At 41.8% G+C, this 12,066-nt stretch overlaps 2 protein-coding genes across 2 annotated transcripts; one reads left to right on the forward strand and one right to left on the reverse strand.

The window, feature by feature from the left end:
* Nucleotides 1-1,468: 1,468 nt before the first annotated feature.
* cryba1a (crystallin, beta A1a) lies at nucleotides 1,469-4,758 on the reverse strand. Its single transcript, XM_061783081.1, has 6 exons — nucleotides 4,604-4,758; nucleotides 3,379-3,445; nucleotides 3,127-3,245; nucleotides 2,497-2,638; nucleotides 2,198-2,340; nucleotides 1,469-2,080 (listed from the first exon to the last, which is right to left on the reverse strand). The coding sequence occupies exons 2-6, from the start codon at nucleotides 3,415-3,417 to the stop codon at nucleotides 1,933-1,935; spliced, it is 591 nt and encodes a 196-aa protein (XP_061639065.1). The 5' UTR covers nucleotides 3,418-3,445; nucleotides 4,604-4,758; the 3' UTR covers nucleotides 1,469-1,932.
* Nucleotides 4,759-7,174: 2,416 nt separating this feature from the next.
* crybb1l3 (crystallin, beta B1, like 3) lies at nucleotides 7,175-10,787 on the forward strand. Its single transcript, XM_061782186.1, is given in 7 exon segments — nucleotides 7,175-7,262; nucleotides 7,759-7,832; nucleotides 7,919-8,037; nucleotides 8,143-8,173; nucleotides 8,175-8,279; nucleotides 9,398-9,540; nucleotides 10,035-10,787. Coding segments are annotated over 6 exon segments (633 nt in total). The 5' UTR covers nucleotides 7,175-7,262; nucleotides 7,759-7,766; the 3' UTR covers nucleotides 10,204-10,787.
* The last annotated feature ends 1,279 nt before the right edge of the window (nucleotides 10,788-12,066 follow it).

The following is a 12,066-nucleotide window of genomic DNA, read 5'->3' on the forward strand; positions in this document are numbered from 1 at the left end:
TACATTAGCCACGTGCAATGAATGCCAGAAATTTAACAATTAAATGTCACACATTTTGTCTTGCTGTTTCTCAGCTGGCAGCACATCTGCCTCACAGTTCTAAGGACTCGGGTTCAAATCCGGCCTCGCCTGTGTGGAGTTTGCATGTTCTCTCCGTGCCGTGGGTTTTCCCCGGATACTCCGGTTTCCTCACACAACCCAAAAACATGCATGGTAGGTTAATTGAAGACTAAATTGCCCATAGGTGTGAATGGTTTCTTTATATGTGCCCTGCGATTGGCTGGCGACCAGTTCAGGGTGTACCCTGCCTCTCGCCCGAAGATAGTTCCAGCACACCCGCTATCCTACTGAGGATGAGCGCTGCGGAAAATGAATGAATGTTTCTCAACTCAATCTACAGGCAAGGCATTTCCAATAACAAGACAAAATTACAGTGAAGCGTAGCAAAGCACCCAATTGAATCCCTAAAATTTGAGAGATTATTTACTTAATTTTACTGTATGTCATTTTTAAACAAAATAAAAAAGTGTCGAACCACTTGTTAGTGTCTAACCAAGTGTACTTGGTTGAAACATAAAATATAGCATCCCCCTTGCCTCAAAATTGGCTTGTTCCACCCGCTCCCTCTCAGGTCTTCCCGAGTGGGCTCTAAGCGCGCTGTATGCACAGAGCAACATGCTGCCTTCCAGTGATATGGCGTAAGTACTTACCTTAAACCAGGATGTGTGAAACATTTATTAAGTTCTCCCGCACAATACCAACACACTATTATCATTGCTATTCCAAATTTTTGGTTTATTTATGGATCACTGCTAATGTTGTTAAGTAGGAGTTATGTGAAAAGAAAGCATGGCGCATTTAAAGGGAATGAGAGGAGCCTCTTTGATTGGCGTCAGATGAAGACACGCCGGTCACGAAATTATGGCCCAAGGTCTCATTTCTTCATATTCAAGTGTGTTTTCATTTTTTTCATATTATACTGTATTAATTTTTAAACAACCCACTAATAAAAATAAAGTAAATAAACTTTGTTCTGGGGATGGAATGGATTAATTGCATTTCCATTTATTTCAATTCGAAATATTACCTTGGTTCTCAAACGTTTCAGTTCACAAACGGAATCGCGGAGCAAATTAAATTCATGAACCGAGGTTTCACGCTGTAAGCCAATCGTTATTTATGTGCTTGTAAGTCGCAGCTCACTAAAATTCCACTTATATTCATTGGCGAGAACATTAGGTACACTTATGCGATATAATTACAAGAACTGTAATCAATTATTCTCTTTAAGATAAAAAAAATACTTTACTGTCAGGTAACAGGTATTAAATTAATGAGATGTTTTTTTATTGTGGTAGTAGTGCACGGTGTACATCTGGACTGCATCATACTGAGAGCTGTTTAAAAACAAGTAATTTAGCGACAAGAGAGTGGCAAAACCACTATATGACGAACAGAACAATTACTGTCTTGGATAGAGCTCCTTTATTGGGTCTCGTTACATTGCGCATGTGTTCTCTTTGTGGCCCATGAGTGACGATGAACACTGAATTGAAACATACATTTCAAACAAGTACGTGACTGGTAGCAGCAGACGCTTGTTTTACTCTTTATTTTGACTTGCCCATTTTCTTTTCCGGTGGGTGTGAATGACATCACAACTTCACAGACATCTCAAGACACCCTCAGTTTTCCCCTCTCTTCTCAGGGGGTCAGCAGCCTTTCTCTGCTGCTGCTGCTCTCTTTCTCCCTCTCATTATCGTTTATTCCATTCAGTCATCTCTCTTTTTTCAATTTCCATGTAGCAACAGAACAAAGCAGAAGTGCGGCAGACATTTTGGTGACAAAGCACCAGGGAATGTTGAAATGATTATGGAGGAAGTAGGGAGAGGAGGAAGGCGTGGAGCTTTTCGGTCAAGGAGACGTGCGGTCTCATTGCTGGATGCGACGCAGTGACTGCACTTGGAACGATTGAGCGTGGGAGCCCCATTCTCTGTAATGTTTGTACTCGCCGCCGTGGCGATCACACTCCAGAACGTACTGGTAACCACGGTAACCAGGGAACTGGTAACACACCCAGCTGTAGCAAGAGTACAGGCCAAATATGTAGATTACGTTAAGGTTAATTGTAACTTCTGATTTTGACTTCCCTTCCCAATCTTATAAATCATCGTCTATATGAATGTTCACAACTTACGCGCCACTCTTAACTTGCATGGATCCAATCTCATTGGTTCCCCAGCCCATAGCTTGCAGTGATGGGTAGTCATCATTTATCTCCCACTGGCGTCCCGTAAAGTTCTCTTTCTCAAACACCACCATCTTAGACTCCTTGTGGTTCTGTAGAAGGCCCAGTCTATATTAGTAAACACTGCTGCCTGTTATTTTTAGCTGTAACTAGCAGTCATTCTCTCAGTTATTCAGCTGTAATGACAAGCGAGACAGACTGTGTGCACTAAACTCTCATTCAGTTTCACAGCTTGGAGGAAGACTTACAGCAGAGCAGATGGGGCGGAAGGACATCATCCTCTCAGTGTGATAGGCATTGCTGCCACTCCACGACTCCCAGTGAGGGTACTCTCCTCTCTCCAGCACAAACTGCTGTCCGCAGAAGCTGGAGTGCTCATATCCTGTCCAACTGTCCCCACATGCATTGTCAAACAATTAAGATTGTAGGAGACTGGCAGAACATCATCAAATGGGAGAAAAATGCTTGTGGAAAGCCATTGAGGCGTACTTCCAGAAAACCAACATGTTAGTCACCCACTATCCATTCAGGCATTCGTGCATTTTCACCACCATTTATCTTTTTCATGCTGGTGAGGAGCTGCAGTTTATCAAAGCTGACTTTAGGTGGATGACACACTGGTCTGATGCTCAGTGACTCAGTCAATCGCAGTATGATTGTGAACAGGGCATTGACCGTTAACTGAGCTCACGCCAGCAGTGATTCCCAACCACTGTGTCGTAGCACATCAATTATTTATTCACGACAAACAATTTATCTTCATCTATCCATGCCAGACACATATAGTGACAGGCAAAACAATTCAATGCACATCCATTAAATGGCAAAAGGTACATTGAACTGTGTATCTATATTGATATACACTTTTCACGACTTACGCTCCACACTCCACCTTCAGGGAGCGGATGTTGTCAGTGCCAGACTCCATAATGTTCTGGCAGGAGGAGGTAAACTCCAGACGCTTTCCCTGGAAGTTCTCCTGGTCATAAACGGTGATCTGGAGTGGACATAAACGCATAAATGTGCACATGACACACACTGATGTGTGTACAGATCATTGCCATTATCAGACCAGGCATCGCTACGAATCAACTTTGGTTAATAATCATTCATCTATAGGTAAGACTCACCTTCCATGGTCCCAGTGGGTTGGGGTTATTCAGAGCCATGCTATCGGGTCTCGTAGGGGAGATTTACCTTCAGAGCAGAGAGGTCGAGAAATCATGTTCATGTTGTTATTTTTCATTTATTTTGGCTTAGGCACAATTAGGAACCATATAAAGACTAAAAATATATAACTCATATTTATATTTCATTATATATATTCAAGGGCGGCACGGTGGGCGACTGGTTAGAGCGTCAGCCTCACAGTTCTGAGGACCCGGGTTCAATCCCCGGCCCCGCCTGTGTGGAGTTTGCATGTTCTCCCCGTGCCTGCGTGGGTTTTCTCCGGGCACTCCGGTTTCCTCCCACATCCCAAAAACATGCATGCATTGGAGACTCTAAATTGCCCGTAGGTGTGACTGTGAGTGTGAATGGTTGTTTGTTTGTATGTGCCCTGCAATTGGCTGGCAACCGGTTCAGGGTGTACCCCGCCTCCTGCCCGATGATAGCTGGGATAGTCTCCAGCACGCCCGCGACCCTACTGAGGAGAAGCGACTCAGAAAATGGATGGATATATATTCAAGAAAACATTTATTATGATGGCAATGCACTGTCGATGGAATTTTGACATTGTATACCATCCATCCATCCATTTTCTGAGCCGCTTCTCCTCACTAGGGTCGCGGGCGTGCCGGAGCCTGTCCCAGCCGTCATCGGGCAGGAGGCGGGGTACACCCTGAACTGGTTGCCAGCCAATTGCAGACATTGTATACCCTTCTGCACAATCTAATGGAATCCAATGGAGGAGCTGTATCTAAAATGTTGCCTTTACAAAGATAATAATGATCATTTTCAATTGACACTGTCTTAGAGGTCTTCATTTAGCACTACTGTACTGTATATCCTATTAGGGAAAGGTGTTCCTTGTATTTTGGTTCTTCAATGTGGAAGTTCTGAATATTCCAAATGTTAGGGTTACCAACAAAATGTTTGTCGTAGCTCTTGAATTGGATGTCATCAGATGGTGCAAGTGCATCTAATGTTATGGCCAGTGAGCTTACATGTTTGCCTTTCCTCTAAAGAGGGTTTGCACATGCTCAATTGTGATATATTCTCGCTGTGGCTGTGTGGTTGGACCTCTCTTATACATTTACAGCATGTAGTGTCTCAGCAAAAACAGCAGAGGCAAAGGACACACAAAAATGTAAAGAGACAATGTTCTCCTATAGGCTGAATAGAATGATGGCTTACCTGACCAGGCCCCAAAAGAATAGTAGTTCACAGGGGAGGGGGGGCTCCACAATAACGGCGTTCTGACCCCACACCCTATGGGACTATTTATACACGGTGGTGCTGAAAAGTAACGGGGCTTGTAGGTCTGGACCACAGTCAGCACATTGCTGGTAATGCCATTGTTCAACACTGAGCTGCCGGGTTTTAATGTTCCAAAGTGGAACGAGATGAAGGGCAACATGCCCAGTGCTGATAACCACAAATTGCAAAAGAACCGCAGAACAAACAACATCGACCAGAACACTTATCGCACAGGTCTTCTGGGTGAAAAGGGGAAATAATGTTCATTAAAGACGAGATTCGATCATGTATTTATTAGAATATAGGCCTTTTATATTCTCCTAACCAGGTTTCATTTGTATGAAAAGAAAGTACTTACATAGTTTAGTCCATCTCTCATGTCTATCCCCAACAAGCTCACGTCTTCTGTCACATGCTCAGCAATGCACATGCTTACATATACTGTCATTGACAGAGGTGCATTCAATCACACGTGCATGGCGCACAAAGAAATACACTTACCTCCACACAAACATTTACACTCACTGAGAACAGACCTTGTCACATGCATTGGTGTTATAAATTACTCGAGTAAACATTTTGGCGTTCCTGAGGCAGCATGTTATCAAATGTTTAAGCATAAAATGCATTTTTCTAAATTAAGGACACATACTACAAATTCACATGTTTTAATCTTCATGGACTATAACATATAATAGCATTGTCAAGTTTGGATTTCAGTATTTCATAGGGTGGAATAAAGCCGGCGTACTATTAGTAAGGTATACCTTTGTGTTTATGGTGAATAACTTGATTACTGAAAAGGAAACCATTTGTAGTTTTATAGTTGCATAAGTTTAAGTCTTGTATTTTGTGAGGAGCCATAATTCAAACTAATACTGTGACATGTCTTATGAAAACATCTAAATACTGTATATCCTGTAGCATTCTAATACAAAGGGCTGCATAACTATTCTTCATCATACAGCCTAGCTGCACAGTAAAATTGGTTTGACTTGACCCGTGTACAAGCATTTTGGGTATATGATATGCCATTTAGTATTCAGTAATTGCATTTTAGGTAAAGTACTTGAATTTTTAGTGGCTCAAAATTATAATTGTAAATGAAGTCATAGTATTTAATATTTGGATGTAAATACTTAGTGGTTGAGAAGGTTCTGAAGTGTAACTAGACGATAGAGCATTTGCTTTTCAGGGTTGGCACTGGGTCATGAAATCTCTTTGCCAATGTGGCTAAACAGAATAAAAATCTCCTAGCCACACTTGTGTTTTAGTTAGCCACAAAATCAGGTGTTTATGTGGCTAAACCCTTAGCCAGTCCTCATCACTGTGAAGCCGATAAGCTTTAACGATGTGGGCCCAATTAAAACTACCTAGTCATCAATCAGGAGTAGGGCTGAACGATATGGGAAAATAGAAAATAGTGAATATTAGTAGTCTAACTTTAGCTGTCAGATAATTGTAACAGATTTCAAAAGCAGGACAAAGTGGTCTAAATTAGACAAGGGGGGCAAGGGGGAGGCCGTGACCGTGTTTGCCGTCATCCCTCAAATGACGAGATAGCTACGTACGGCCTTGCATGACAACCAAAGTGGGATTAGCGGCTCGTGCGTTAATGAAGCAGCCAGCTAGCTAGCTGCGAGAACTAATGTGAATTGCAGGACGCATTGACGCTCGACCCTTTAAACGTGCGTCACGGTAATAAATACGCATGGTTGAATTCGGCACCAAGCGGCATTGGGTCTTGTCTTCCCTGCAGCTGGGAAAGCCCGTGAGCCTGAGTGCTTAGCCAGCAGCGGATGGACGGCGGATTGAAGTGGCAGAATGAGCGCGCTCACTGTAACTTTTGTCAGGAAGGGCTTTTGAGTTTTGACGCAGGCAATTTTGATTCGCCAGCGTGGCAAACGTGGGCAATATTCGCTTTGCCACATCCCGTTTCAATTAGCCATTAGCGAGGTGGCGAACGGGCAGTGCGAACCCTGATTTTGAGTGAAGTGCGCCAATTGTTTCTGGTTTGAATTAAGTAATTTTGCTGGACCAAAAAAAATAAAGCAATGGCTAATTGTCACTTGTTAACATTTAGTAAATTGTTAATTATTATTGTACTATCAGTTTCAAATTATTTAAGTTTTTCCGTATTTAACGGAAGGGTGTGTCGATGGTTTTCCTCCAGTCAGTGCACCACACGCAACAACATAGGCCTCAAAATAAGAAAAGAAGCTGAGGCCAAAAACCTGAAGAGAACAGTAAATCCAAAGGCTTTAAATCGTAAAGAAATTAAAGACATTAGAAGGGCTTAAAAGATGCTGAACACTGCCGAGAGTGCGTGTGAGTTTAACTTTATGCTGATGACAGCGAATGCCCGCGCTTCCAACAATGGGGCTGTACAACAAAACAGTCAGCCAAGTCAGCACGACTTATCTAAGCAATTGAACCCCGGCTCTATGCTCCAAAACAGCAATCAGCCAATGAGAAGTCAGAAATCTCCCTCTGTTCTATCACACTGGACGTAAATGTATATATACATCCCCTCTCGCTTACGCAGTACCTCTCACTGTCTCTAAAGATCAACCCATTTCAAGCTGCTTGTGTAAAAGTAAGTTTTTACTGTATAACCGGCAGAGGATGGAAGGGTTAGACTGTTGTTTTCCTGTGGTTGGATTCTCCTCATGAACCTTGAATGAACAGATGGAACACTGACATAAAATGCAGCAGGGTGTGATTTATTTATTCTCTTACTATTCAGCGGCTCACTGTGACTGTAAAACTGTGGTTGTAAAACTGACACACCCAAAAAAAAAAACAAGATTGAAGGGCGCTTCTCATTTTAATTCCTCTTCTAAATGAAATCCGTCAATTTTACATTTGTGGGCTTTTTAGCTTTTAGATTTTCTCTCACAGGACAAACTCTGGGGATAGAACTAAAACTGACAGAAAAGTCATGAAATCATAGTGTTGATTTAACTGGATATTACGTTGAAAATTGCTTATCATATTAAATTAAGGTGTGAATCATATAGCTCTTAAACTGTGAAAGTGCACACCGAACACTAAACGTGTCTAACTGTGCGTTTCTTCCTGTTTCTCTGTAGATCTGACAATGTCTCACTCGGGTGCTCAAGGCAGCATTGGCAGCCACTCCGCCATGGGGCTGCGTAATCATAAGGTACTAAAAAGCCCACCGATGAGGTGAGTGAGCAGCCAGATTGGTTGGAATTGCTGTAATTCCTAATCTATTGTTCTTCTCCAAAGATTTTCCTCTATGAATTTGAAAACTTCCAAGGCCGGAAAATAGACCTGTTCGGAGAGTGTCGTAACCTATGCGAGAAGGGTTTCGAGAGAATCGGCTCCATCCGGGTTGAGAATGGGCCGTAAGTCATGAGAACTACAGTGCCATCATAGTGCAGTATGTCTCTGTTGATAAAATAAATGCCTAATGTGTGTGTGTGTGTGTGTGTGTGTGTGTGGCATTGCAGCTGGGTGGGCTTTGAGCAGGAGAACATGATGAGAACATGAGATGTTCATGCTGGAGAAGGGAGAATACCCCAGATGGGACACCTGGTCCAACAGCTGCAGATGTGACCGTCTCATGTCAGTCAGGCCAGTCACAATGGTAAATTGAGGATTGGCAAGGAGGCGTGACTATCAGGACAATGAGGCATGACTACCCTAGAGGTGCGCATATCTCAACCTGAGGCCGATTTACAGTAAAACGCATCTGCATACACTGCCGACCGTACAATGCATGTAAAGTTATAATTCGCCATTTCTAGCACCCCCTAACGCTGGAATTCAGCATTACAACAAATCCTTTGTCATTTCGACATGACGTAGGCTAAATGCTCGTCCGGCCTCCTCCTCCTTTCTCCTTTCTCCTTTCTGTATGGCTCAGTCGAACTGCATACTGTCCATATATGATGGGCCTGCCCCTTCGTAGGTAAAATACGTCATTTCCGCTACGTCATTTTAGAGCGCCACCAAGTGATCCAGCGCAGGAATGTATAGGATAGTCATTAAAATATTGAAAAATATGTCAAGATGTGTCACAAGGTGATAGGCTTAATCAGCATTCTGTCATCTACTCTTGTCCTGGCTTGGGTGATTTTTTTTATTTTAATTAATTTTTTTAACAAAAATAGTTGTGGATTATACCTTTAAAATGCATACTGTGGAACCTCCAAAATTGAAGACAGGCTGTTCCGTGATGCTGGTTGATATAGGATATAATGTGAAGGAATTTTGTACCAGCTCAGACTCCTGCCACCAAAAAGCTTTGGGTAGCTCTACAGGCATATCATACAAGTGTCAAAAAACTGTTCAACTGAGGAGGTTCCGCTGAATGTGTTACCACACAACAAATCCCAATTACAATGCAATACAAATTACAGAATCTGATTCACAGTACACTACAATGAAATGCAAAGAACATAGTTTCACTGAGTACTACATAAACAACTTTTTGTTGTATTGGTGAAATGTGTTGATGCACTTCACATATTTACCAGTAAGGAAGAAAAAAAAATGCAATTTCATATGACCAAGTAAAGAACCTGTCAAAAATCTCCTGTGTGGGCATATCAGTCGTTTTTTCCATCCCTAGTTTCTGCAGTATACACAGTTCTCAGTTTGACGTGCATTGCTGCTAATCTCATGCCCGTCTCACTACCTTAAGCAGCAATATGCACAATGGTAAAAATAAATGTTTTTAAAAAGTATTGTGTGTATCTGTAGGACCCCCAGGACCACAAGATTTGCCTGTATGAGTGCACAAACTTCGAAGGTCGCAAGATGGAGGTGTGTGATGAGGATATTCCAAGCCTCTGGTCTTATGGCTTGCAGGACCGCACCGCTAGCATTCAGGTCACTGGTGGAACGTAAGTATTTTCCTTTAAATCGGCATAGGATTTGGAAGGATGTCACGTTCCATGAAAACATGGAACTGTAAGACTAGTAAAGTACTGATATTAGTGATTGTCTCATATGTAAACTTTGGACACTTTCAGAATCCAATGAGATCCAAGGAATTGAAAATTCTAGGTAAAGAACCCTATTAATTAACAATCAGCACAATAATGTCAGGTCCATAATAATTTGTAATATATAATGTAATAAAGTAATAACAAATGATTCATAACAAATAACATCATTCATAACAAATACAAATGAATAAATGAGGTGTAATATTTTGGTTGCGTCTCAATATGATGCATTGCAGTTGTATGCCACTGCGCACTACAAACACAATAATAAGTGTCTGAATTTTATACAGCTATGAAAATGGTTCTCTCGTTAAACTCAGCATCTGTACTTAGTGTTGTGGTTGGTGAGTAGCTATGTATATTTATGGTTCATGCCCTCTTCTTCATAGGTGGGTGGCCTACCAGTACCCTGGCTACCGTGGTTACCAGTATGTCCTGGAAATAGGCCCGTTCAAGCACTGGAATGAGTGGGGAGCTCACCGTCCCCAGATCCAGTCCATCCGTAGAGTGAGAGACATGCAGACACACCGCAGAGGCTGCTTCGAGTTTAACGCCTAAAGCCGGTCAGGCTATGGGCAAAAAGGTCACACTAACTGCAAGGGCCTTGCAATTTCTTCACTGACCACTTTCCTGCACAAAGCACATTGCTTCTCAATTTTTTTTCTCGGATTTTGCCAGCACTGTTTGGGAGTAGATAAGGCTTCCTAAGTTGATGTACTATTGGTTAAAAAGGCCTAGGTAGTAATGCTTTCTGTCTCCAGACTTCATATGAAAGATCATAGGATTTGATCATGTTTTCTTGATAGTTAGCAGTTTATGTTTGACATTTGTTGTGGTACTTTTCCAAAGCTTCTATAGCTTTCATTTATATCCACCCACATATGTGCTTCCAGAGCAATGACATACATAACAAAGCAGTCTCCCATAGCATAAAGATAGCTAATGATCATTCCACCAACTGTATAATACTATATATACCATGGACAGCTCTCAGATCAGCACATGAGGCCCTGCAGTAGATATCCTTTCAGAACAACACACAGGACCTCTGGTGGCTGTGCAGGGTTGTACCTTTTGCAGACATTGTCATTTTTGGTCGGCCCACTTGAGGGCATTTATGGGTTCGCCAAGAAGACTTACATTTTCACCTTCTCAGGGATGCTGGCATCTTCAATGTTCAAACATAAATTTACAAAGTCAAAATGTTTTTTACACCTGCATACTTTTGTTCATGTTTTTTCTTGTAGTGTGATGTCATTGCTTTGCATTTCATTGAACAGTACCGCAGGGAAAATATCATTCCTTTATTTACCTACACTCACTCGGTTATAATTATTCATTGAAATAGCATGACGAATAGCCATGATTAAAGGCATCCTCCGCTGTTTTGAAAAACATTGCCCGCAGCTAGAAATGTTATCTCCAACTCATTAGAAGATCTGCATGAAAAGAGTCAAATATTTTGATCATCTTTACAAAATGGGGTTAATAACTGTTGCCAGACTTAAGGTCTAATGACATTGTAGCACATTGCGCATAGCATTGCTAGATTACTTGTACTGTAGACACACTGCAAATGCTGCACTGTTACACGAATCTAGAGTATGTCGAAACAAAACCAAAGCGGTGGTGAAGCAGAAGAGGGAACTTTTATATAGATGTTTTGTATTGACATATTGTATTTTAAGTGCACTCGCAAGAGGACAAAAACACTTTGAATCAGTTTATAATTTTGAGGGCAAAAAGTAATCTTGATTCTTTTCTGCTTCAATTTCCTTTGCTTCCTTTGTTGGAGGCATACTCCAGTTGCAGCCGATATGGGATAATTAGTGACACTTTGGCCTTATCAAATCCATCTTAGTACCTTTGCCATTTTTTTTTGTAAATTGGCTAAAAGCTAATTACTATGTCAATGTCATTATAAAACCATGCTGACCGCCATAAAGTTAAAACAATATGTAAAAAAAAAACTATGCCGGTAACTAAGCGTGCCGACATATTACACCGCTCCGCAAACTAGTTCGTAACCACGAAACAGGTTATGTCGTAGCTTTGGAACAGGAGAATTAAAGTTGTCCCACTGCGGACAATTTTTTAAAAGACTTTGTTCGAGCGATGCTAGTCTTCCTGGCTACTGTCTAGGTGCCCTTGAGCAAATCACTGTCCCGAACAGGTCAGCTCAAGAGGACCTCCGCTGTCTGCGCACCCCTTACACTCTGACATCTCTCCTTACATGCCTGCATGTGTGCAATCTGGTTCCATGGTGTCCAACACACACACTTAAAAAAAAATAAAAATAAATAAAAATAAAAAGCATGCATACACAGTAGAGCATGGGTAAAATTTCTCCTTGAGAGATTATCCATCCATCCATCCGTCCATTTTCTGAGCCGCTTCTCCTCACAAGGGTCGCGGGCGTGC

Source organism: Phyllopteryx taeniolatus, chromosome 8 (assembly GCF_024500385.1).
Source record: "Phyllopteryx taeniolatus isolate TA_2022b chromosome 8, UOR_Ptae_1.2, whole genome shotgun sequence".
NCBI classification, from domain to species: domain Eukaryota; kingdom Metazoa; phylum Chordata; class Actinopteri; order Syngnathiformes; family Syngnathidae; genus Phyllopteryx; species Phyllopteryx taeniolatus.

Bases quoted from the DNA above. Each gene is read 5' to 3' on its own strand.
- cryba1a (XM_061783081.1), bottom strand. From the start codon at position 3,417: ATGGCTCTGAATAACCCCAACCCACTGGGACCATGGAAG. The intron at 2,341-2,496 runs GTAAGTCTTCCT...GGCCTTCTACAG, and splicing joins TCCGCCCCATCTGCTCTGCT to AACCACAAGGAGTCTAAGAT. The intron at 2,081-2,197 runs GTAAGTTGTGAA...CTCTTGCTACAG, and splicing joins ATGCAAGTTAAGAGTGGCGC to CTGGGTGTGTTACCAGTTCC.